General features: G+C 40.1%; 1 protein-coding gene across 1 annotated transcript; it reads left to right on the top strand.

The window, feature by feature from the left end:
* On the top strand, positions 1-26995 carry LIFR (LIF receptor subunit alpha). The gene is made up of 19 exons (XM_088534387.1): positions 1-97; positions 802-922; positions 2887-3038; positions 5248-5411; positions 6602-6776; positions 7116-7385; positions 9227-9356; positions 12336-12499; positions 13746-13891; positions 16173-16338; positions 16479-16549; positions 16971-17184; positions 19590-19769; positions 21326-21427; positions 22924-23091; positions 23708-23869; positions 24840-24933; positions 25515-25593; positions 26253-26995. The coding sequence occupies exons 1-19, from the start codon at positions 16-18 to the stop codon at positions 26886-26888; spliced, it is 3276 nt and encodes a 1091-aa protein (XP_088390513.1). The 5' UTR covers positions 1-15; the 3' UTR covers positions 26889-26995.
* The last annotated feature ends 573 nt before the right edge of the window (positions 26996-27568 follow it).

The raw sequence follows: 27568 nt of genomic DNA, 5'->3' as shown, positions 1-27568 counted from the left end.
ACATACAGTAAAAGAATGTGGAAGAATTCAAGCCTTCGCTTTGTTTTAGCACTAGCTATTTTATGTTTTACAAGCTTAACTTGTAGTCAAGAGATAGGTGAGTATATTTTGATATAATACACTAATTAATTTCTCTTTGTAGTCTATTTATTGACGTAATTTAGCTATGTTGCATTCCTAATACTTATAATTCCAAAAAATGTCACCCCTGTGGTCCCACACCATCCTAGATTTAGTGGTACTACTAGGCAGAACTCTATTTTCCAGGACCCGGTGGCATCGTGTAAACCAGTGCAAAGTTGGATGAAGCATGACTGTGGTCACCTGCATACTCTGTGTGAACATCTGCATTCAGGTGTTCTTGCTGTAGACTTCAGCTGCCTATGACATACTATCAGTAATTGCCCTCTTGTCATTCATTGCCCTTGGTGAGGGACAGTGAAAGAGAGCAAAAAGCTCATTAAGTTCATTATCAAGGCTTGGGTTTTGCCATTGGCCCAAAACCTGCTTATTAAGGAAGGCCAGGAATAGGTATTGTGGAACAAATAGCTGCCTGTGATTATGTACATGAATATAAATCTAATTTGGGGGTACTTCTGGCAGTGTCTGCCCTTCTCTAATTAGGCACACATTCATCATGTATGTACATTCACCAAGTATTTTAAGATACTGTCCAAAAATACATGCAGTAAAATGCATGCAGGTAAAATAATGGCTATTGGTATGTGCAGTAACACTTGTTTTACAATTGGTCAATTCTGAGTTGCATTATGTGACCATATAGTTCTTATCCTGCTTCAGGTTCTCCAGGAGAACCACAGAATTTGAAATGTATAACGCACGATTTACACAAAATGATCTGTACTTGGGATGTCTCTTCCAAAGGAAGATATGGACAAACTGATTTTTGTTACGCCACCAGGTAAGTCTACGTACACCTAAGTGAAAACTGCAAACCTGTGATGAAAGTCTAGCTATTCCTCAGTCTGCTCCCATGGAATTTGTGATGCTATTGTTTCTCAGCATGTCCCAGCCAGTTGTCCTTGGGTGGTGCTCTCCTCAGGCACTGTTAACTCAGGCAATGGCAGGTCTTCTGGCAAAGTATCTGTTCATGCTAACAATTATCCTGCCAAAATCTCCTGCTTGCTCCCTTCAAAGGGCTGGAAGATGCTCTCATTTCTTCAGAGTTCTCTGTGTGTCTGCCTACCCTTTCTCAGAGATTTCATAAGGGACATCTTCATACCGGGTTCATTCCAAAAGGAAATGATAGTTGGAAGAAGCAAATCCTGGTGTTATGGGCCAAAGCGGTAGAATACATGACATAAGTGTAAAGATTCACATGTGGAAAAACATAAAAAATCTCTTGGTGGTTGTCTTATAACCTTTATAAATTTTAATCTGTCTGGAGATCATTATGTCAGAGGAAACATGAAAGTGAGTCCACATTTAGACTAGCCTTTCCAAAATACATGAGAGTTGAAAAAATTCAAAAAACATTTAAAAAGAAAATTCTTCGGTATATTTTTCACTAATGAGAACTACATGTGCAATCCCCATGCTGTGGGTCTGCCAAATACTTATTCTGTGCTGTGGAGTTTTTGTCTTGATCCTGCCTCCAGTCCAGTTGTTTGTACTGTCTTTCTTCCTGTAAATCCGCGGGCAGCTCTAACTTGTCCTTGGGGTCCCAGGACTTGGCTGCACTTCTTCCGCCTACATGCTTGATTTTTTGTTTTTAGTTATTCCTCCTTTGTTGACAGCTATCATCTCTATTAAAAAAAAATCTTGTATATATGACAATGTAGGCAGAGTTTTGGAGTGCAGAGTTTGGGAGGTTCTGTCCTCTAAAGAATAACCAGGTAATTGTTGCAACTCCTCCTTAGCAAAGCAGAGCAGGCTTCACTCCCAGGCACTGGGACTGTGGGCTTGGCTTAGCTCAGATATCCTTTAGGGAAAGAGAGTTGGGGTTTCAGTGGCCCAGGCATCCTCTAATGGCACCTCTATAACACATTAGGAGCAGCCTTTCTGAGCGCTCGAGTTTCACTGGCCTTTGCTAGTGCAGTCTCTTGCATGAATCTTTAAAGTTCAGCCCAAGCTTTTGACTTCAACAGATAGGAGTTCCAGGTCCTGTTCCAGTTCTTAAGTGAGTAATAGTCCCTCCGCAGGAAGTCTGGCATTGTTCTCTTTCCTTTCCTTCCTCCCATCATTCCCCCAAGAGGAAGATCTGGATTTTTCCAAACCTTTTTCCTTTCTAGCTGCATATCCATGATTATGAGCAAAAGGACTTAACCTTTCGATTATTATGCTCAATATTTTTGACAAATAGACAAAGACCAGATCACCTTGCCCTGAGCGCTGTTCGACTGGTTCTCTCTCCCACCCCCCTCATCTTTTTCTACAACTGAGCAGTAGAAGGGAACTAAAAATTATTATTCTTTTATCTGTGATGGGGAGACAGAGACTTGATGTTTGCATCCATGTTCCATAACTCTGAAAAGGTGGGAGAGGAAGTCAGGAAATGTGAGGGAGAGGGTACTGTTGGCTTTTGTTTTATGGCTTTTGCTTATTTTGAAATTCTGATTCGTGGTGACTGTTGGATTTGGGGATGTGTTTTTTGGTTAAAAAGTCATATTTTTTTCACTTTGGGGTGTTCTGTTATCAACTGTGTAGCTGCACTATGCACATAGAGTCTACCAGTATGATAAAATGACTTGAAAAAAAGGGAATGTTTGTTGATCCAATATTAACCAAAGCCCATGCAATTGTAATCTTTCTCAGACTTGACACAGAGCTTTCTTTGTAATGTTACAGAGAAGTTGTGTTATGCAAATTACCTGGAATGTCTTCCTCTTAGCTGGAATACTAGCTTAATCCTCTCTCTCTTTTCAGTAACCTCCTCCCTCCAGTGTGTATTAAAACTAGGGAGAAAAGAGTAGAGATTCCAGTCTCAGAGAGCTCCTTCACTGTGACAATAACCACCAACAGCATTTATGGAGCTGCTTTTGCCACCAAAAAAATTGTAATTCACAAGAAAGACATCTGTAAGTATCGGCTTTTGTATGTGTATATAAGGTCTTTATCTGATCACTGTTGAGACATGCTCCAGAAGCGTATGTGCTTGTAGTTTTCTTTGGCAATATTCCTGAATGTAGAATGTTGATGTGCAGAATCCCTATGCATCTAACCATGTGCAGTAGATTGTTTTTCTCTTCCTTCAGAGAAAAGAAAACCTCTCCACTCATAAATCATAGTAGAAAAATTGAAGGCAAACTGTAAGGAAGAAAACAAAATTCAACTGCATTGTGTGCACTTAATTATTCTTTGCTGTTGTTTTTCTCATGGAAAATTAGGAAGAGTTTGCAAATAAGTTACTAATTTGAAGTGTGGCATACTATATTGGCCATGAAGTGCTCACACCAGTTTTGGGAGAGGTGGAATGAAATCTATATTGGCAATGCTTAAATGCTGAGCCACTAGAGAATGAAGTAGCTTATTTCTAGTCCTTCTTAACATTTTAAGGGCTGTTATATCACGTGTCACGGCTGTTGGGACTTTATTAGAGTATACCAAACTTGCCCACTTTGTTCAGACATTTATGAAATTAAGCAAATATATTCATGCTAGTTAGACTATTCTTTGTACTGCAGCCATAGATATATTAGACATATATTCCCTCCAGTTTTCCTCCCAGAAGTGGAGCAAGGAAATATCTCTAGGCTGAGGTAACTCTGCTCCACATTCTATCTCTTCCTATCACATCAATAGCTCTGTACCTTGATTTGGCTCTGAGGAAATTTCTCTGAGTTTTGTCTTCTGTGTTCAGAAGGAGGGCCCCTTATTCCAGTTGGTACATCTGCCCACATGCTCACTGCCCTTAGTTACATCAGCTGTGTGTTCTTCCACCTTCTACATTTTTATAATTGCTCTGTTTTGGAGGATAACAATATCCTCCTCTCTCCTCTTCCTATAACCTTAATTTGTTTCAGTAGCATTAACTCTTGCCTTTATGCTGTGGAGTCTCAATTCTGCTATCCCTGTCTGTCAGATGGAGCATCACTAGATGCTTCTGAGCACCCACTCAAACATAAACTTAAAATAAAACTTGAACTAGTTGATAGCTTATTTATTCTTCAATTTCAACTTCCCTGGTTCTTCCAGTTTCCACGGTACTAGTCATGTAAGCTCAGCGACATGCTGAAGATAACATTGGCACCATTTGCCACATTTACTCATAATTTAGACTTAGTTTTCAGTTTGCCTATTTATTCAGAATTCAAACACTTCCATTTTCAGTTGCCATTGTCTTCTCCTCAACTGAGAGCAAGTCAGAAACTAACAAAATTTATCTAAAAAATGTGTGCAGTTCATGCTGGATGTCTTTCTGACTCCAGGCAGGATGGGCCTGCCGCACTCCTCACAGGTTATTCCAGGTAGCGTGCTGACTGTGCTCAGCACTTCGTAGGCTCTTAGAGGTTCCCCTTGGCCAGTACCCAAACTGGATGAATGACACACTGAAAAAAAAAAAAAAGCAGAATTTATCCTGCGGCAACCCAAATCTACTTGAACTGCCATAACCTTTGCTGGGTTCTCAGTCTCTTGCTTCACTACCGCCCACTCATACAAGAGACACTTCTATTTAGATAGTATCTCTGTACTGTTCCATGACTTTCATGTTTCAGGTAGTTTAAAATCATGTTCCTCATCTTCCTCTACAGAGCCTCATTCAAACTTCTTCCACCATGTGCTTTTGCTCTTGTTTCTCTATGCTCCTGCTTTTGTTGTGGCTCATCCTTCCTCCTTCACTCTTTCCTGCTGGTCTTCAAAACCCCTTTCTTCCTTTGGAGTTTTTACTTTCTCCTCCCTATCTGTATTTCTTTGTACACTTAAACTGTGGTTCTGTTTCCTTTATCTTGATGGCATTGAGTAAGGGTTGTGAAGGGTAATACGGTGTCTTCTTTGCAATGCGTTATGAAGAGTCATATTCATGATCAGTTACTCACACATCTGCATGCCGAAATGATAGAAGAAAATGCTACCTGATGACTCATCAGCACCTGTGCTTTCCTGGGAACTTTCCCATTCAAGTAACAACAGAGCCTATCTGGTTCTAATTACAGAGGTTGACCTACATGTTTGTGTGTGGCTACCAGCCAGTTCAGAGCTGAGACGTGTGGCTATGAAACACCTGTAGGGCTGGTGTTGCTAACTAATGACTTGAATATGGACTCTCTTTCCCCTCTCTTTTTCAAGCATTCATTCCGCTTGCTCCACACATTCTTAGTTTAACTCCTGACTTCTCAACTTCCACATTAAATCTGAAGTGGAGTGATAATGGATCAGTCTTTCCATATGGATTGGATGCATTTTGGCAGATTGAAATACTCCGTAAAGAAACAATGGAAAAAGTAACACAAGTAAGTCCTTTTCCTTCTTTACAAAAAGTACGTATATAATGTTTTACCCCCCCCCCCCACACCCTAATATTTTGAGGGGTCCTTTTAAAGAAAGCTCAGAATGATACAAAGCACTGAGCTTTGCAGATTCTGATTGTAGTCATGATGCTAGTAGGTATCTTCCTGTTAAGTTTGAAGATAGGGGAGGACATTGGATGTTGCGTTGTCAATACTTGTTCATAGCATTAGCTTTTCTTTTTTTTTTTTCCTCTGGATTCCGAACATTCAGCTTGCTTTTATCTCTTTGCTGTCTGCTGCATTTCTGAAGAATAATCCTTATGGTGTACCTCAGCACTGATATTTTAACAACTTTGAAGAAAAAGTCTGTCACTGCTATTATTCCTGTGGCATCTCACATAGAGGTGGTGATGGATAACTATCAGACATTAATATTCAGAATATTAAATATGTAAGATACAACTTTCTCTTATGAAGTGAATCTTTCTTTCTGTCCTTTATTATGGAACTGAGTAGTCAAATTTTAATATCTTTTTAAAATAAGTAGAAGTACTACTTCAAGATACCCTAGAATTGTTCTTTAGAATAATTCACTGTTTTTTTCAGCAGTAAACCGCTAGATTCTTTAACCTTGAAAGATGATATGAAAGAAGATATTTTTCCATAAAATATGTTTTAAAGAAAAGATATATACATCACTTGATATCCTGAGAGCACTATGGAGTGTCATGAATTAAACCAGTATTTGGAGAATGGCAGCCTCAATTTTCCTAAGCCTTTTTCCAACTTAGTTTTGTAAGTTTTGGAAATAGAGAAAAGATAAAATGTATGACCTAGGAATAAAATCTAGAAGAAAGAGGTTCATTTTGCAAAAAATGGAGTATATCCCTGCCTGGGAGATGCCCTAGGCACTAGATGCAACATATACCTTTTGAAATGTATGGCAAGCTGCCTGCTGTCCCCCAAGTATCTGCCCTCTGACATTTTTGGCTAATAGTCTGCCTGACTGGTGGGCTGTCTAGCATCTTAGGCTCTTGTCCAAGTACATTCACATAGCAACTGAAAATATTAGATGGGGTAGTCTGTCCATCTATCAGGATTTTATGATTTGCCACAATTAATTTGCCCATCTGTTGACGCTTGCAAGATTCTGTGTCTTTGTTAACAACTGTTCATAAATTTTCTCTTTGCAGGTAATTTACCATTCAAAACTGACCCATGAAAACATCATTCTTTCCTGGAACTGGACATCAGACATGCCTTTGGAGTGTACATCGCACTATGCAAAGATTCGCTCTTACATTAATATCACGGACTTTGTGGGCCACAAGGACTGGAGTGACTGGAGCCCAGTAGAAAACGTTCCTGGTATGTCTATTTGCTTACCTTCATGTGTACTTTGCTTTGCTTTATGAAAAGTAACCTGAATTAGGAGGAGTGGTAGGCAGTGATGGCCTGTTGCTTTCGTGGTGTACTGATTAGAGAAATAAGAATTATATGCAATCACAGGATAATCAAATCTAACAAACAAAGATTGGTATGCACTAAAGCACTCCTGAGTCACATTTTAGCTGGTCAGCACAATACTTATTACAGAGATGCAATTATGAAAGTAAACTCCGTGTTTGTTACATATACTGGATTTGTAAAAGCAAACTGTTTGTGGTTTTTCTGTTCATGTGTTTTGCACTTTTGCTTCTTTGATAGGAAAAGATACTGAGCCCAATGGCAGTGGGGTTTTTCCTCAGGATACTGTGGTGGCAGTAGGTTCAGATGTAACAATTTGTTGTGTCCATGAAGAAGGTCAACATATCCAACAGATGAGTTATGGATCAGAAGTATACCCACTAATACACCTGAGCAGTCGGAGCAGTGCAATCAGAGTGCTAAATGCCAGTGCTTCACATGCCAGCGGGACAAATGTAGTATGCACACTGTCGCCAGATGGGATGGATGGAACTGTCTTGTTTGTAGGATGTAAGTATAATTACATTTACTAAGCTTAGAAAAATCAGAATGGTATTGAGAGTCCTAGGTTTGAATATTTGCCCTCAGTTTCTGTCCTTTTACATTTATATCCATTCCAGTTTGTTCCTGGAAAAGGGAAGAGTAAGAGCAAGAATTATGAGTGAAAACCTTCATTTACTCATCAGTCAAATGAAGCCAATAAACAGTTAGATAAACAGTTAGACTTTTAGAAACAGTTATATTTGCAGCAGCAGGACAGTAGCTTTCTAGGAGCTCATTACTGCAAAGGAACCCAGCCGACTGTTTTTCCTGGAAAATCTTCTGAACATTCTTTTAATATTTTCTTTAAAATATTTAAGATAATAAGTCATTGTTTATATTTCTGTGTAACCTTGCAAGCCTTAGACATGTCTTCCAGATATAGTTACCTCTTAAAACAAACTATTGAAATTTATCTGGTTCTCCTTTGCCATAATTGGTTACTTCAGAGTTTTGTATGTTTCCTGCAGCAGTGTTTGAGGGGATTGCCTTATTCCAATAGCTGCTCATTGGAATAACTCTTTTGCATTACAAATACCCACCTTTGAACTTAAGGTCCTTGAGGGGGTCAGGGAAAGGAGAAGGGAAACCACACTTCATTTTGAAATTATGTTTTTAATTCCAGCCTGGGCCTCCAGTCTCTGACTTTGCATATTTAGTGTATGACAGCAAATGCAAAAGGAATCTGACTCTTTTGGGAGTCTCAGTGAGATCCCATTTTTACATTGTATGCTTTTATTGGAGAACCCTCCATGTAAGCAAGTGAGCAAAAGTAGTAGCAATCTTTTTGAAGGCAGTGAAGCATACTCACAGTTTTCCCATATAGCACTTAAGATTTACGATATGGTAAAGTCTACTTGCTGCCAGTATTTCCACTTGCAGTACTTAGTGGGAAGTGAGAGGTCTTGTCAGGATGTTGTTGTTGATGAAAATGTTGATGAAACATTTAATCCTCTATCACCTCTTCCCCCTATGTGCAGAGACACCACCTTAGGTACCCTAGGTCTGGCAAAATAATTGCTCCTTTTTTGGCTAATTGTTCATAATTTGAACTACTGTTGCCTCTTGTAGTAGTGCCCCTTCTCAGTGCAGGTTTTTGATACTGTAATGAAACCTTTTGGGGGACAGTGTATGAGTCTTGAAAGAAGGGCTGTGTACAGCCTTACATCAGCGTGGTTACCCTGTGTCTGCTGGGAACATCTTCTCTAAGAAGCAGTTAACAGTGCTGTAGTGTAGGACTCAAGGACAAACTTTAGGAGAAAAGAAACATGGGTTGTATACAAGGCAGCGCTGAGGAGAACGAGCTGTATAGGGCTTGCTTCAGCTTCCAAATACAGGGTGGAAATTGTGCTGAAGGGAACTTCTCCTTGACATGACTTGCTTAGGGAATTCAAAGCTGGCACATAACAAAATGTGACACATGGCCGACAGCACTCCCGAATTGCTCAGCAGCTAAACTGACACTCAGAATTTTGGAAGTATCTTGGCACAGTTTTAGTAAAACCCTTCCAGAGTATCGCCTGCAGCTTGTGAACATATTTTCATGTGATTTACCAGATTATCCACCCACTTAGAAGGTTAGAGTCAAGTGTTAGTCAGTTAGGGCTGTTAATAGTTATCCATGTGTTTAATTTGAAGCATATAATTTGTATGGTTGGAGAGTAACTTTTATCATGCGCTTGCAAGGCACGCAATCTAGACCCAGCAGAAAAACTCTTAATGGTGATGTTTTCTGGAAGCTAGCAGCCTCACCATTGCACTAGGATGGGAAAAACACTGTCTAACTGTTCTGGTTGCCTTTTATACTACAGATGCCCCTGATACACCTCAAAACCTCAGCTGTGAAACATCCAACTTTCTCATAATAAAATGTACCTGGAAACCAGGCAGACCCAGTGGACTATATGGAAAACGAGGAACAAAGTACAGTTTACTAGAAAGGTAAAATCATTCAGCACTGAAAAGAGAAAAAGATAGAACTTGAATATATCTCTTGCTGCCTCTGACTTACTTCTCCAAGCTTGCCTCTAATTTAAATGAAATAGTATGAATTTTTAGAGCCTACAGTGTTTAAAAAAAAAAGATACTTTTAATGTAACTGAAGATGGGACTAAAGTCCAAAAACAACCCTGGCCTAATTTTGCAACATTGCAAAGGGAGTTAAAGATGATTTTGTGAGGGTTTTTTTGTGTGTATGTGTGTGTGTTTCTTTTCCAAAGACTTATGCCGTTACAGAGACATGACAAAATAAAAACCTTAGTGCATCAGATTTTTGCCAACAGGTGGGTGAGGTTGATGTGAGATTATAAGGAGATGGTGGGAGTCATTAAATTATTTTTGTCTGCAACCTCCAACAGATCATCTTTCAGACATCTCCTGAGCTTCTGCATGACAGAAACTCACTGAGCAACCACTGTGAGACAGACCATGGAGCATTTGTAAAATGCTAGTAGGGAGCAGTGGGAATAACTGAAATAAGCCTGCTTTCATTCCCTATTCCCCAGCATTGAGAACTGTGTAGTGCAGAGCAAGCAAAGTATGCATTACCTGGAAAATACTGAAAAGGACAACTAACATGGGCACCATCTCCAGGATGAAATGAAAGCTGCTGTCCCACTGGTTTATAGTATGTGCTTGACCATGTACAAGCCTAAAAATGAATCGTAGAATCATAGAATGCTCATGCTTGGAAGGGACCTCTAGAGGTCATCTAGTCTAACCCCCCTGCACACTCAGGGTCACCTAGAGCACGTGGCACAGGACTGCGTCCAAGCGGGTTTTGAAGATCTCCAGAGAAGGAGACTCCATAAACTCTCTGGGCAGCCTGTTCCAGTGCTCTGTCACCCTCACTGTTAAAAAATAATTTCCTTAAGTTCCTGTGGAACTTCTGGTGCTTCAGTTTGTGGCCATTACCTCTGTACCTCTGTTCTGTGGGTGGCCAGCACTGAAAAGAGACCAGCACATCCTCCTCACTCCCTCCCTTGAGGTACTTATAGACACTGATTAGATCCCCTCTCAGTCTTCTCTTCTCCAAGCTGAACAGGCCCAGCTCCCTCAGCCTCTCCTCATAGGGCAGATGTTCCAGGCCCCTGATCATCCTTGTAGCCCTGTGCTGGACTCTCTCCAGCAGCTCCACATCCCTCTTGTACTGTGGAGCCCAGAACTGGACACAATACTCCAGATGTGGCCTCACCAGGGCTGAGTAGAGGGGCAGGATCACCTCCCTCGACCTGCTGGAGACGCTCTTCTTAACGCATCCCAGGATCCCATGGGTCTTCTTGGCCACAAGAGCACACTGCTGCCTCATGGTCAACTTGTCCTCCATGACGCCCAGGTTCCTCTCTGCAGAGCTGCTCTCCAGAAGGTCAGTCCCCAGCCTGTACTGGTGTCTGGGGTTATTCCTCCCCAGGTGCAGGACCTTGCACTTGGCCTTGTTGAATTTCATGAGGTTTTTCACTGCCCAGTTGTCCAGGTCCCTCTGGATGGTAGCGCAGCCCTCTGGGGTATCAGCTACTCCTCCCAGTTTGGTATCATCAGCAAACTTGCTGAGGGAGCACTCTGTGCCTTCATCCAGGTCATTGATGAATAAATTGAACAGGACTGAACCAAGGACTGACCCCTGGGGGACCCCGCTAGCTACAGGCCTCCAACTAGACTCTGCACCGCTGATCACCATTCTCTCGGCCCTGCCATCCAGCCAGTTCCTAATCCACCTCACTGTGCGCTCATCTATCCCACAGTTCCAGAGCTTGCCGGGAGATGGGCAAGAATCATGGATGAAGAATCATGATTTTAGAATTGCACTGGCAGATGGTGCTCTTTTGGTGATTACGATTAGCAGTGCATGAGGAGAGAGCAAAATTGGCATGGTGAGGAGGCTTCCCTCTAATGCCAAAGGAACAATCAAGGAAGAGAGCCAGGAGGCCTGAGTCACACAAACCAAGGGAAAAGGGAATTTAATGGCAGCTTTTAAAAGAAGTCAGAGCAAATGAAGTTGGGGTTATTGTCACGGATGCTATTGCTAAAAGTCATTTGTTAGGGTACAAGGTAGTGCGGGAAACAGAACTGGTATTTAAGAGAGGGGCTCTAGTGATTGCCCATATTCAGATCATAAATGTGAGGATATAGTTCAGACTTGCTTTGTTGAGCCCAGAAATGTGAGGAGATAATGTGATGCATTTTGGGATGAATATTCTCATTCTTGTTTTTGTGCCACACTGAGCTTTTGAAATGGATATTATGATGTGGAGAGAGTTCAAAGCTCAGCTAGAATACAGCAAGTCTGCCCAAAGGAAGAAATTAAATCTGTACTGCTGAGTGAGAAGTTCATACAGATTTTAATATGCACACACGCAAATATATATATATACACACACATTTTTTTTTTTACCTTTATAAACTCTCATCTTGGCTGTTAGCAAACTGCCTTTCCTGCCTTTGATTTGGGAATGCTTGAGACAAGTGGAAGTATCCCAGATGATAACTCAGTTTAAATTTGACAGGGCTGGTGGAAAGATGTATATATGGCCATTCTGCTTAGTTCAGAAAGCAGTTAATTGCCATACTTTATGTGCAACTATATGCTGATTTGAACAAAGATAAGTCTTCGAATCAGTTTTAGTTGTGACTTGTGAGGTAGTTTTACAGGACCTACCTGTTTTCCAGGCTTTTGAGAAGTGAGAGGATGGCAATGTTATGCCAGTGGAAGAGGAGAGTTTCTTGTGAGAACAGGGCAAGTCATGACTGAGGCCAGCTTAACTGCGTTATGGTGTTAAATATTCACCTGCAATCAAATCATTCTGTAAGCTACATCAGTGAACCCATAATTTTTTACTCTGATTTCAGTCTAGATTGCCGACTGTTGATAGAAATTGTCTTATTCAAAAATTAAGTTGCTGTCCTCCCCACTTTGTTTCATAGAATATCTGGTAAAAATGTTTCGTGTGAAGTAAATGAAATGAGCAGAGAGCATGTATGTGGTTTCCCAGTGCTGACTGATCAGAAAACCTACAGCTTCACATTAGGTGTCTCCAATCCTGTCGGGCAAGCAGAGTCCTCACTTTTGGTTGATTTAACTCAGAGAGGTAAGACTTAAGAATTACAAAAGCAAAAAGATGTACCTTCTGCATGCTGACGATTTTTTTGAGTTCACATCTGTAACATGCTAAGCTTACTATTAGTTTGCTCTGTTGTCACCAATATTTTGCATTGTTCAGTAATTTGAATTTAAGAAAAGAACGTTTAGGACGTGACCTGTGGTGAAGAACAGGTCTGCATGGGGATGCTAGGTCCCCAAAGCCATGCTACCAGACTGGATACAGTGCTGGGTAAATGCTACTGTGATCTAGCGAGGTTCCAGTGTCTGTTTACATGTTACTTCAAAGTTCAGTAACTATCAAACATCAAATATGAGGTGTAACTTATAAATTGTTAGTGACCCATATTGCAGTGTCTGCTTATAGGGCAAGATCTTACAAGCTTACTTTTGCAGGATTTGGAGCCTGAAGCAGCAGCACTGATAGGTCTTAGCAGTACTGTTGCAGCCATGATGCTGTGCTCTTCTGGTTTGTTGAAGCAGTATCTTTCAGTTGAACCCCAGTATCAGTGAGTAATGGGAGAAGATAAGCCACAACAAACAATTGACAGGTCCTATTTTTTTTCCTGTTAGTTATAAACTAATAACAGAATTAGTTTATAATTTTTGCACCTAGCAGGTGTGACTGCTGTTTCCTATTTGAATTCTCTCCTTTGTTAACCTCACTGAACAGTTAATTTCCAACACAGAATGCACATTTCCTTACAGATAAACGGGTCAGTTCTAGCAGTTGAGGTTTTTTCTGTATTAGTTTCAATTAATTTTACAACATTGCCTAAAGAGACTTTTAGGGAGGAAGAGGTTGTCGAATTGTCCTACCCTTCTGAGTCTTCAGATGGTAATTCTTAAGTTTAAAAGGTCATGGTGAACAAGATTGGATTCGTTTTGTATATCACTAGTCCTCTGAAATATCCTGTGCTCTAGGTAATTGCACCTTTTTTATAAAGTTAGTACAAGGTGAAATGTATTTGTGAGCCGACAGCTTCTTACCGCAGATGCCATTACGTCAGTAACATTCAGCCTTGAGCAAATTGTTTGATAACTAAAAGTTGCGTCAGGAATGAAACTGTTTACAGGTGCCCTCAGAACACCAGTAGCACCAGCTGTCTTCATTGCTAATGGGATAATTTATTTATCTTTCTGATTCTCTTGGCACTTTTAAAATAAGGATTTTTCTGAGCTACGTTTTTTCTTAGAACTGAAGCTTTTTTTTTTTTGCCTTTTTATTTTTTAAGTTCATCCAAAAACTCCAGAAAAATTAATTGCTTCTGGGAACAGTTCTACAAATGTCCAATTGCGCTGGTATATAAATGGTAGCTTTACTGAGATCCGGCTTCTGTGTCAAATTGAAATTAGCAGCGGTCACTCTGAGCAAAAACTGGTAAGTCTTGCTTTTAATGGAATTTGTTTTGTTCAAATGTTGATTTTTTCCACTGCATTAATAACACTGACATTTTTTTCATAGCTTTACTCTGATCTTACTAAGTGATTAATGCAGTAATGACTGTAAATCCATCTACTAAAATCTGGAAGAGTTGTAATTTATTGTTGCCTGCTTTGTCTTGTTTATTTAGTATTACACAATTTAGAGGACAGACAATTTAGCAACCACATTATTCGGTGCATTGAGAAATTGCGTAGTGTTTTATCCTGACCCTTTGCGTGGTAGTTTTTGTGCTTTGTCCTTCTTGATGCAAGCTGTGCTAACACATTAGTTCCCATGATATGCTGCCGCTCTGCAGATTTCCATGGCAGGAGTTTCTCCTTGCCTCTTGCAATCTGTCATTGATTTTTTTTTTTTTTTCCCCTTGGAGAACATTGCAGCTGCTTGCTGTCAGTAGTTCACATGCATGTGGCTGTAACATGGAGTTGCTAAACCTGCTCATGTGTCAGTGGTGTGGAGACAGGATAGGGAAGGATTCTCCCGTTGGGCATGTGAGTAGGCAATCCCGGTGAAGGCTTCTACATCTGGAGAGAAGATGATGTTTCTGGGTGAAGTTCAGCTTTCTAGCATGTGGGCTTCTCTCTGCCTCAGTGCTGTGTCACTGACTGGAGCTGCATACTTGCTCTGCTGACTGTTAAGAGTTGCTTAGGGTACTAATTTAAACATCAGCATCAGATGCTGAGTGTAGCTGGTGGGAATATATCCTTGTCCTTCTTATTGCCTAACTTGCTGCGTGGGTGATCAGTCTCACTGGGGAAGCCCAGTGGCAAAACTGCGTTTTCAGTTGGCCCGGGGTCTACCCCCTGACACTGTGTTTGCATGTTCAGGTGTTATATCTCTGACCAACTCAGCTAGGCTCACACGGAAGTACCCAGTCTTGGAGCACAGAGCGTAGCCTGAATTGGTAATTTGAATATATTGACCTTCAGGTTACTTTTTAGGAAACTTGTTTCTTGGTTTGATTTTAACCAGCGTTCTGTTATTTGGTCGTAGTTGCTTACCAGGGAAAGCCTTGAATAGTGTTAGTCCAGCCACAGAAGTGAAACTGAACATGACCATTAGATACATTGTCCCTAACTTAATGGTGTGATGGTTAAGGCATGCTCTATATATACTGTCATAGTGTTTACAGAGCGTGTAAGCTTTTATATTTTCTCTGTAATCAAATGTGTTTAGTACCCTGAGATCAGGTACTGCAAAGAAAATCATAGCTATCTTGGAAATGAACAGGAGAAGGAACTGGCTTTAGATATAATTAACAGCTCTGACAAATGAGCTGCACTGGATTTTGTAGTAGTAGTTTGACCTATTTTCATCCAGAATTTACATTTGTCAGCTCCCACAGTTACTGCTCCTGGAGCAATCAGCAGTGAGGGCAAACACTGATATTTCACCCACCTCAGTTAGCTGAAATTGCCAGCAAAGGTGGGATTGCAGAGCTCTGTCCAGCCTGAGTCTCATGGGACAAAGTCTGGGGCACCTATTTGCTCTAGAGCTCTGCTTCAGTCACCTGGGGCAGTGGAGGATGATCCTGCACTGCCACTGCAAATTGCTTCACTGCATCTGTTTCAGAGCCCTCCATTATGGAGGCTTTTGAAATATAGCACACAAGTTTATATAAACTTTTTGCAGCTTTGTGTTGTCTCTGGTTACTTAATTAAAAACAAAACAAAAAACTCCCAGTCCTCTGTAATAAAAAGTGTCTGTGGAGTTATGATATTTTGATGGCATTGGAGGATATTTTCAGGAGCTTTTCCATCCGTGTGAAAGATTGTTGGCTCTGAGATATATTTCCAAATTGTTATTTGGCTTTAGAAATGTACAATTAGTTGCAGCTTAAAGTTTTTTGCAGTCTCGTTCTTGGAAGCTGTGATGCACGTGTGTCATAATTAGATGAAATAAAGTATACTCCCAGGCTTAGAGTTTCTTTAGTAGGCATGAAACTTAAATACTGCCCAGACTTGCACCATTTTAAGAATAACAAGACCGAATGGTGCTGTAAAATAGACATGAATAGAGATCACTTTGGTAAGACTTATATTGTCCTTTGAAAGAAATGGGACCACTAAGAAGACTGTGATAAGTATGTTGCTCTTATGGACTGTGTGCTTCTGTTTGTGCTTTAGGAAAAAAATGTCACCTTCTTCATAGATGTTGACTTTCAGCATAATTTAAGAGAAAAAAAAAAACATGCCCAATTTTTATGTTTTTTTAACAGCAGAACGTCTCCATGGCTGGTGGAAAATTCTCAACCTACACAGCTCAGCTGAATTCCCTGCACCCGTATACTAAATACCAGTTCAAGGTTCGCTGTTCAGCTGCTGATCACTTCTGGAGATGGAGTGACTGGAGTAGGGCAGAGGAATACACTACACTGGAAGCCCGTAAGTCCATTTAGTTTGGTGACAAAATGTTGAACTTGTGAAACCATATATTTTAAAAGTTGTAGTAAAGGAAGCTATCTTTTTGATTGTTAGGTGTTAAATTGTCTGTTATGCAACTCATGATTTTTTTTTTTCCTCAGCGCCTGTAAGAGGACCAGATGTTTGGAGAGAGAGAAGTCCTTCTGGAAGAAGTCTAAAAATCTTCTGGAAGGTAGATAGGAACTTAAAGTTTTAAAACATTATATAATCCAATTGAGCAAAGTGACATTCTTTACACGTTTATAAAAGTGCAAAGTTTACATTCAGTAAATAAGATTACATTTCTGAACTTTTTAAAATCATTCCTTAAGACAGGTATTTTTCCCAAAATGAGAATATTATCTAAGTTTTATATTTAAAAGGAAGTATTATAGATTTGAGAAGAATTTCACGTGAAGAATTAAGTTATTAACACGCTGTAGGTTAAAAAAAAAAAAAAAAGTAATTAAGAACTTGGATGTTAATTCCTAAGATCACACCCGAGTAGCTGTATTTTTTGCCTGGCAGTCTTATGCATTAGATTCATATAATCCTATGTCTTCCTCTGCTTTTTTTCCATTTTGTTTTTTATGCACTTTTTGACTGCTTCATAGCCATTGTCCCTTTCCGAAGCCAATGGAAAAATAGTGTCTCATGAAGTGTCATGCTACCTGCTTGGTACAGCGCTGGAGTATAAAGAAGTCACGGAACCATCACATAGTACTGAGATAAAGCTTGGAAAACACGATTGTGTAATTAGCGTCGTAGCCAAAAATCACGCAGGCTCGTCTCCCCCTACGAAGATAACGAGCGTGGAACTGCCGAGTGGTGAGTGCTCACAGCAGATGTCTAAGCACCATGTCGGCTTGGAGAGTATCTGGGCAAGCAAGCTCGTTTATTGAAAAATGAGGTGATGTGCTTTGTTTGCTTTCGTTTGGAGGGTTTCGTGCCACCCAAATCTACATGCGCTGCTTCACTTTGATGCAGTGTCTCACCAAGCTGATAGAGTGCAATGTCTGCAGCTATGTTGCGCTTTTCTGGAGACTTCCTGGGAGCAACAAGGGTCATTGACACCGATTGGTCTCTGACATTTAGGGAACTCAGTTTGTTTCTGTGTGTTCTTGTTGAGATGCGGAAATGTTGTACATGCTACAGAGAATCAAAATATGGTTGTGAGGGCATGTTGTGTGCCGCCTTAGGTGAGCGATTATCATATCAGGAATTCTGAGCTCTCTATATTATTTATGTTATATAAATATTATTCAGCCTATTTGGAAAAGCATTTGCCTCCTTGTGTTGAAAGCTGGGGTTTGAAAAGAAAGTGGTCTTAGCTTCCCAATTAAGTCCCAAGTCTCACTCTTGCTGTGGACTTCTGTGAAGTGAGGTAGCTGAGATAGAAAATTATTTTCATGAAAATATTTGTATAGAGCAAAAAGAGAACTAGATTCTGGGAGTGGTAGAAGTCTCTCTAGTACAGGTTTGTGGTGTTGGACAGACGATGGCAGCTGGAGCTTTGCAAATCATTTGCAGCTTTCACTTGGAAGGAACTCTCGGAAGTCTGAGGTTCCCCTTAGTGTTACCCAGCTTGTACTCTAGAAGATTTTTTTTTCCCAAGTAGTATAGGAATTATCTGAGTCACTGACTTGAGACACAAAATGTGACTCATTCAGTGAACTGCATGACATTTATACCCAAACAGTCTCTTGGCTGCTTCCTGTGTACACAAGTACTTTTTAGGTCCATAGGAAAGCAGTGGCTCTGAAGTTTGAGATCTGCTGATGCGGCTTCGTGGACACTTAAAACAGGCAGAGGGTTTTCTGCCTTAATTCTTCTGTCACCGTCTCTGAAAAGTGCTCTGTAGAGAGCTGAGGACGTGTAATCTGTCTGCCACTTGCTCCATTGTAGTACTGGGCTGCTACAAGTAGCAGAAATACACCAAAAAGAGCAAAATACAGAACTCTGCTTGTTAGTGTCCAGTGTGAATCTCCTGTCTTCTGGCTCAAGATGTAATATTCAGTGTAGTTTACTGAAAAATTTTTAGATGATATGTGCTCACTGTCCATGGAGTATTTTCTGTAGATAGAATAGCTGAAGCAGTTTCATTAGAAATAATGATACTCTCTTCATATAAATTCTCAGCATCACAGAAATGTGGTTTCACTGGTTGTGTAATAGAGTGGGGAAAAGTTTTTTTTTTGCAGGGGGAAAAGTATTGAAGTACCTTTGGAGTTTGACTTCTCTTGGTTAAACTAGATCTGTTTTTCTCTCTATGAACAAATGAGAAAAAGGCTAAATACTTTGGTATATATTAGCAATGTTTAGAAATGTGCAGTCCTTCAACATTCACAGCACGGCTGTGAGAATCAAGTTTTCACAACATTGCCTCTTAAAAAACTGCCCTTTCCCTTCAGCCCCCCATGGTGTAGGGCTTTAATGACATGAAATAATTGACTCCATAGGGGGGCATAAATGAGAACATTGGAAAAGAAAAACTGAAACCCAAAGGTTGTTTTTGAAGATCTGTCATGAGGCCCACAGCTGTTGTCGTGGCCTTTGGAAAATATCCACGAGCTCGGCAGGACCCTTCCTGACAGGCAGCCATAGAGGGAAACCGCTGGAATGAGATGTCAGTCTCCAATCTTGTGAGCTCAAGGGCAGCTAAAATTTTAACAACAACAACAACAAAAAAAGGCAAAAGAAGGCAGAGGTTTTTTCGTTTGTTTTTTTGTTTTGTTTAAATTATCTTTGGTGTTCTGCAGTCTCCACAAAGTTCACTGGGTACTTGTCTTTTGCTGTCGATTCTTGGTGAAAAATTGTGTGTGGTTGGGCAAGAGGCTTTGAAAGAAACACACAGCAAACCTGTAGATGGAATGACAGGAGGAATTTGTAGCTGGGGGCTCCTGCCAAATTGGTGTCAAGTCAGATTTGAACATGACATCTGCTGTAAATGCTTACCTTGAAAATGTGCTTTCTTAGCCAGGCCTGCGGTGCAGCACTTCTCGTCCTCCTGCTCCAGCCAGGCTGCAGGATTTGCTGCAGGCTGTGCCTGGTCTCTGGCACTCCAGAAAGCAGAGCCGAGCGCAGCGTGTCGGCTGTCACGGCACCGGCAGCGTCCTCCACTTTCTTAGAAATGACTGTGGTTTGCAGCGACTGCGGGCCGTGCCTGGGAGGCTTTCTCGTGGCACATCTAGCTGTCTGCTTGCTGATGGGTTTTTGTGTCATTTTTGTCACAGACGATGTCAGAACAGAGCGCGCCGTTGCACTGGGGAATGGAATTTATATTTCTTGGAATTCTTACCCCAATGTGACTTGTGGCTATATCGTAAAATGGTGTCATTCATCTGGGGCTGAGCCCTGTAGCGTGGACTGGCAGAAATTTCCTTCAAACACAACAAATGCAGTGATAAAATCTGGTAAGTCAGAAATGAAAGTTTTTATGAATCTCTCTGCTTCAGAGGTTGATTAGAAAGTGAAAAGAGAACATTTCCAGTACTATAGATCAAAGGTTGTTGTGTTGCTGTGTGCTTGTGTATATAAATGAACCTCTTCTTTGTGTTGTGTTTATTTTGATTTCTAATGCTGCTCTGCCAAATCCAAATATTCAGTCTTGGTTTAACTGTCATCATCCTGTTTTATTAACTATTTTGAAATCATCTTTTTAACTGCACCTAAAAGCTCCCTCATTCAGCTCTAAACTTCCTAAAACTTCCTAATGCATAATGGTTAATTTGCATGGTTTTGAATTTTATTCAGATGCTAAGCATAAACTGTACTGCCTGGGACAGAGGGGAAACTTATCTGTTGTTTGTACATGAGGCAGATATTTTAAAGTGTGACCTCTATATGCTGGCTTGCTGTCAGTAATTGAAATTTCCTGGAACAGGGCACAGTCCAGGTCTCTAGATGCTGGTGGGCAGATCAGGGAAATGAGACTCAGCTGTGGTGGGACTAGTAGGAACAGAAGAGGAAAGAGAGCACTCAAGAAAGATATTGGATTTTTTGCTGCTTCCTGTAAATAATATTTATTTGCTTTTTAGAAGAGATTAGTATATAAAGTCTCCATGAGAGAAAACAGTTTAGAGCTGTGTACATGGGGATTTTGACAGGGGGCAATAGTATTGTTCGTAATGTGGTTACAACACTTTGTCCATGCTGGGTTTGTTTGCGTTGGCTCTAGCTTGCTTTTCCTACGCAGACAATACGGGGTTTGTCCCGGGATGCACTGATCTCCTCCTGAGCTCTGTGCCGGGATGTTTCTTGGGGCAGATTGTAGGAGCTACAAGGCTGCTACGGCTCAAACCAGCCTTGTGCCAAGTCCTGCAAGGAGAATCTTTGAAGCTGGACCTGAGCTCTTGCAGAAACCCTCTTGACAGCTCCAGGGGATCACAGTGGCATCTTGCTTAGGGGGAAAAATGGGCAGAGGATTGATTTGATACATATCAGTTTTATGCGTCAGAGTTCAGACCTGGATTTCATTGTTGGAGTGATTCAGTATCACTTTTGAGAGTTCTCCAAGTTACTTTTGACTCTGTTTCAGTAACAGGCCTGTGTGTTTTAAGGATATGTTTTGTATTTCTGAGTAAGCAGGATCTATGTAGCTACTGTAGGGGGCATCAGAAGGGATTGTTTCTGTAACTTCAGCTTGTGGTTCCTCACGGAAAGAGCAATTTAATGCAATTCCAGCAGATTGTTTTCCATTCTATTTGTTTAGAACTGAAATTGCTCTGAGAGCTACATTTCTTTTTTTTTTTCTCTCTTATCTTGTTTTTCTTTTTTCCCTACTGCCTCTAAACTGTATTTGATGGCATAGCTTTTACAGGAATTGCAAATGAGGATAACATTGATATCTAACACTGTGGTCTAAGATTTAATGATTTTTTTTTAGTATGTACTTAAATGTGTGCATTATCTGAGAGCTAAAAGCATCATTCTTCCCAAGCCAAATCTTCACAGTAATTTTCTGTTATAGCACTGTTTAGACCTGGTGTGAGATACAACTTTTCACTATACGGCTGCAAATCCAGCGGATATCAGTTGTTGAAGAACATAACTGGGTACATGAAAGAGCTGCGTAAGTGTGCTTTGTTGTTCAGAATCATTACAAAGTGGAATTTGAAACTATGCCTATTTTTAATTCAATGTTAGTAAAAGATTATTGAGAATGGAATAGTACCAGTGACTTCCACAATGTCTTCATATGCAGCTGCAATGTAATTCTCTTAGAGCCAGTAATTTTTTAGTTTCTCACATATCACTAGCAGCATATTTGCAGTTCAGACTGTGCAGCATGTGGTTATATGAAAGCAGCTGTTCTCAGTTCTCAGCATCCTGGTGTCCTCCAGCTCTCCTGTGGCAAGGCATGAGCAAAAGCTTGCTATGAAAATGTCATTGCAGAGCTGGAGGCACAGGGATAGTTTGAACTGCAGGGACGGGGTTGCTTCCCCAAGAAGGCAGAGAACTTTTCTTGGTTTTTCAAGTTGAACTAAGCTTCTGAGCATGGGAGCGCAGGATGTCTAAGAGATGTCCACAATGTTGCCGATTAAATACTGCACTTCTTAGACTATTTTGCTTTGGAGTTTAGCTTGGCTTTGTGGAATAATTGCTTGGAAAAGTAAGCTGATCACATAATCTGAGCCCATGGATATATCCTTGTTTATTTCAGTGTTAGGACTGACGATGAGATTTGGACATTTTTATCAAACACTTGGAAGAAGATTTCTTGGAAGATGGTTTTTCAGTGGATTCTTAACAGAATTGGAAGCTTCCAAGATAAAAGAGAATTTGGGGGTGAAGGAGAAAATCCATACTGAAAAAAACCTTATTAGGAATTGAAAAATTTACTCACTTTGCTGAAGAGCAAAGATATATTTTCAAACTTCATAATTGCCTTGGATGAATAGCCATGAAGACAAAATAGATGCATGCTTAAACATGAGTTCAGCTTTGGTAGACAGTCACAGATTAGTGATAAATGTCAGTCCATATCCTGTTATGTGACCTTATACAGTATCTGCTGTGGTATTTTCGGTGGAGTCTAGATATTGGAATAAGGATTTGCAGTGCCTACTAAGAACTAATCCTTTTAAACAGAGATAGATTTCCTTGATAGGAATGTGAGCTTTGTTTAATTTAAATGCAAGCAATGTAGTCACAGAGTTAAAGCTTTAAAAAACCTAAACACTTCAGCTTGCATGCTCTGAATGTTTATGCAAACTTTCTGGGTTTGTTGCAGGAAGAGGGGTATATTGCATATGTGTCAGCAAGAAGGCTGTTTGAGGAAATTTTTTCATTCAGCTTCTATTGGTAGAGAAAATTGCAGTATTTGCTGATAAGGAGACAGATATACTAATCACTTTGGAGGATCACCTACTCTGTTCTTTTACAGGTCCTTGAGAGTGAGAGAAGTGTATTCAGGAAAGAGCTGAACATACTAGCCCTGAAAAAAGTTGTTTCAACACTTATTATTATATTATTCCCTATATATATTCTATTATTATTCTATAATATTTTACATTTAATGATAGTGTGCTTTCTTACTACCTTTCTCGTTAATAATTCTCCCTGCAGCTCCAAAACGTGCACCAAATTTTACTGTAGAAGAAACATCTTCTGATTCGATATTGGTAAAATGGGAAGACATTCCTATTGAGGATTGCCAGGGGTTTCTAGAGGGATATCGGCTTTCCTTTGCAAAAGGTGAAAAAGATGCTTTAAAGCCTAGGCTTTCAGAATCAGGTAAGTGAAATCTGTAGTTTGTAACTTCCCCATTCAAGCGTTTTTTATTCTCTAATACTTAAATTTCACTTTAGAAAAAAAAAAAAGAAGTTTTAATTATAGTTCAGTTGCATTACTCAGTGACAGGATTAGTGCCTGATATGTGGCAAAGGCATTTGGAAGATGAGCTTCTTTGCATTGGCAGCGCAGTTATTCTTTAATATGAGGCAAAAGTCAGAGAAAGCAGTGACTCACCGGGGCCATGGAGCTGTGCGGTGGCTATGTGACAGTGTGACACACTGCCCAGTGTACAGACACACCAGCTAAGTTATGGGTAGGCTATATTTAATCAGGTGTAGCCTTCCATTATCTGTAAGGACATGTCTGTACAGAAGTGAACCCAAGTTCATTAACATCACAGGAAACCTGAGTGTAAAAGACAGCCTGTGACAGCAACACACGCACTATATTGTTTGCTACTGCGCAGCTAAGCGCGTTCTTGGGATTCTCTGTTTCTTTCTTTTCCAAAAACTGTTCTGCAGGCTTAATGTGCTGACTTTAAGAAATTTTTGCTTATGTCAAGACTGAGAATCCCTTCTCACCATGTTTTATTTTCTTACTCCTCACAAACAAACAGGGAATCCAGAACTTAAAGTTAAGAATATCACTGACTTAACAAAGAAGTCTTTGAGAATACTTGATCTTCAAGGCAAAACAAGCTACCAACTGGACCTACAAGCCTACACTGCTGGTGGGATGAGCCCTGCAAATAGCCTTTATGTGGTGACAAAGGAGGATTGTAAGTTGGATATCCCTATTTATTAATATTCTTTAGCACAGGGGCTGTACAATGTATATAAAGCTGAGATTATTTTGTTGGGTCTCTGCAAGTAGTTTGGGTTTACAGACTACTTTTTATTTCAGTTAGTTAGTTATTTTTAGATATGAAAATTGTTGTAAGAAAACATTCCTGTTATAGCTACCATGTAGTTCATTGAAATGTATGCAAGAAAAATAACTCTCAGGCTGCTCCTAGATGTGGTGGAGTCCCAGCTTTTTCAAACAGCTAGTTGTTTTTGTCAAGTTTCCCATGATGAATATCTACTAATAAATGGTGGGAAGAAATGCATTATGGAAATATTTACGAGTTTCAGAATTATAAACAGATGCTTCTCTGCTTTGATTTCGGCTTTATCAATCCCATGGCAGAAGCAAACCCAGAAAGACAGTTATAGAAAGAGATTGGCTTTGGGGGATGAGAAAAATTTTAAAAAATATTTCATGTGGAGGGAAGAATAAACATCAGGGTGCAATGAAAATACATGAAAAATCAAACCTGAGGCACATACTCCAACATATTCCCAGTGATGTTAAAACTTGGGCATTAGAAGCATTATAAAATAGATAAAAGGCAGGTCAGAGTCATTACCAGAGATTTGGCCTGCTCAAGTAACCTGAAAGTGTGATTCTAGTGCTTCCTGAGAACAGACCTTGCATGACAATCCTTATTGTATTGCGCACAAGCCTCTTCTCTGTTAAGCAAATGGAGAGAAATATCTGTTGATTTCTGCAGTTATCCTTGAAATAATCCCCTTACTGACAGACTTTTTCCCCTCCTATTGAAGGGGAAGTGTATGGTATGGGTCACTGTTAAATGTGTTTCATGTTAGATTAAATGCTCTTTGGTCTGTGGGAATGATGCAAAAGCTATAAACCTTGCTGGTAACTTGGGATATATCTTCACTGTTTTTTGCTTTTCTCCTCTCCAGCTGTGGGATTAATCATTGCAATCCTCATCCCAGTGGCAGTAGTTGTTCTGCTTGGAGTAGTGGCCAGCATCTTTTGCTACAGAAAAAGGGAATGGTAAATGCCTGCCTTCAGTTCTGATCTTCTTCTGGATGCATTTGCTTCAGGGCTAGAGTTTTCTGTGATTTTTATTACTTTGTTTTCTCCAAATACCCAAAGATGTCTGTGGGGTTTACAGGCCTTTGCTTAAGAGCAGGTGGCAAAAACAGATTGTAGAGCATGAGGAGGAAGCTGAGTTGAAGAGAAGCTGAAAAGAACTTGGAGCTGGTTAGGAATGCAAAAAAAAGGGTTGTGGGAGCCTGTCTCCCAGGGAGCACCATCTATAAATAGTGCCCAGTGTAAATAGGCTGGTGATATTTTGTATTTTGTGACCTGTCCACAAAGAGCCAGGTAGACATTTGATCTTCAACTTCTCGTAAACATGACATTTCAAGTTCCCAAGTTAAAAATAAAAAGAAAATGTTTGCTGTTTTTTCCATTAAGTACTCGGTGAAATGTTGAAATGTAATGCAGTAAAGCTTTATGCCAGATGTCTTGAATATTCTGAATTAAAGGGAAATGTCCCAGTTCCTTTATTGTATTGTCAAACTATTTCTAGGCCTGGTAACTTTTAAAAGTTCTTTCTTTCTTCTTTAAAGGATTAAAGAAACATTTTATCCTGAGATCCCAAATCCAGAGAACAGCAAAGCACTGCAGTTTCAGAAGAACATCTGCGAAGTAAGCCTCCTTTTAAACCTGGTATTTTAAACTTCTAAATGCGTTTGTGAGTAGAACAGCCTTTTGCAAACTTTGAGTCTACTGCTCCACTTGTAAATTAACTCTGTGGCAGGGGAGAATAGCCCAACTTGCGGAGTTACTTTTGTCAGACGGTATCTGCAGCTATTGTGTTGCTAATGTGTCTTGAAAAAGCTTGAATAAGGAAATCACTGCTGTAATTCTGTTGTGTCAGACTAATAGCACATCTCGGTACACAGGATAAGTTCCTGATATAGTTATCATCTTCCTCACATAAAGTGGAGAGAAGTGTGTGCACCATGTTCCCAACTTTCTGGGGCATTTAATAGCCTGGCCTAAGGGTAACATTTAAGTAATTTTCTGAAGTGACTTATGCAAAGCAGAGATTTGGGGAAGCAGTTCTGAAGTACTTCCTGCAAAAGCCTGAGTCTGAGTACTGAAATACTTTTATGTTAACATGAATGTGTGAATATTTGTGAGTCTGAGAATTAAATCACCTTTTTTTTGTATTGTATTAGTAGTAGTGGAATGAGGGCAAAGTCTCAACCCAACATACTACTATAATTCAGACAGGCTCTTGCTTGCAGGATTTCCTGATCTTTTTGCTTAGTCTCTCCCTTTTCTCATTTTTCTTACTTCAGGGGAATAAGACACTTAAAACACTGGAAATGAACCCCTGCACCCCTAATAGTGTTGAAGTGGTGGAAACACAGTCTGTTGCTCCCAAGATAGAAGACACAGAGATGATGTCTCCAGCCACAGACACTGTGCCCGAAGATGGCTCCGATTCAGAAAATGAAAACCATGTAGTTGTGTCCTATTGCCCCTCTATTGTTGAAGAGGAGATCTCGAATCCCGCTATGGATGAACCTGTGGGGTCATCTCAGGTGGTTTACATTGACATCCAGTCAATGTATCAGCCTCAAATTAAAGCAGAGGAAGAGCCAGAAATAGACTTTGTGACTACAGCAGGCTACAAGCCCCAAATGCAGCTGCCTATCAGTGCTCTGAAAATAGAGTCTCGCTCAGCTCCAGAGGAAGAATCAGATGAAACTGCAGGTTACAGACCTCAAGCAAACACTAATGCCTGGAACATGGACACTCCAGACTCACCCGGATCAGTTGAAAGCAACAATGAAAATGCATCCTTTGGTAGCCCGTGCTCCATTAATTCTCGGCAGTTTTTGATCCCCCCAAGGGATGATGAAGACTCTCCCAAGCCCACTAACACAGCGTGGTCCTTTACACACTTTTTTCAGAACAAACCAAACGATTAACAGTGGATCCTCATCACACCTGAACCTGCCTTCTAAATAAGCTCTTATTACTGATATGGTAAAGAAACGAGGAAGAAAAGTGCAAAAGGCACAAATTATTCTTGAAGGTCAGCAGAGGTTCAAGTGAGCTGAATGTTACCATGTTTAAGTTAGTGAAAGTGTTAAATGTTCCATTTTAAAAGAGACTAAAAGGCCAAAGCTATAGCCATTTCATTATTATTCTAGTAAAATGTATTGGATGTAAGGGGTATTGAGTTTAGATCTCCTGATAATCATAGTCAAAGAACTCTGCCTACCTTCACATAGTGTTCCAAGATTAATATGGTCTCATACAACTTATAACTTAGAAAGATTGCTTTGCTTTGTTGTAGTTGTTCTCCACTGTGCATACTCAAAAGTTGTAGCCCAAACAGGTTTACAAACAGAAGGTTTAATTTATCACAAATCTCAGCCTTAACACATAGAAACAGCATGGTTGGAAAATCTTGAGATCTTTCACCTAGTCGGAAATTAAGAACATTTAAAGAGCTATTTTTTTCTCTCATGTGGATGAGTGTTGTCACTGTTTAGCACTTCTTAAGCAATGGCCATTCATCTCTATTGCTTTTTAACTAGACACTATTTTCTGTACCTACTGTACAATGTTTATTCAATGTTTGACTCAGGGGTGCAAACTTGGA

The sequence above is a fragment of the Tinamus guttatus genome, unplaced genomic scaffold (assembly GCF_059628265.1).
Source record: "Tinamus guttatus ecotype Peru unplaced genomic scaffold, ASM5962826v1 Tinamus_guttatus_pri_ptg000549l, whole genome shotgun sequence".
Classification (NCBI taxonomy): Eukaryota; Metazoa; Chordata; class Aves; order Tinamiformes; family Tinamidae; genus Tinamus; species Tinamus guttatus.
Note: the sequence above shows the minus strand (reverse complement) of the source record. Positions and strands in the feature narration are given on the sequence as shown.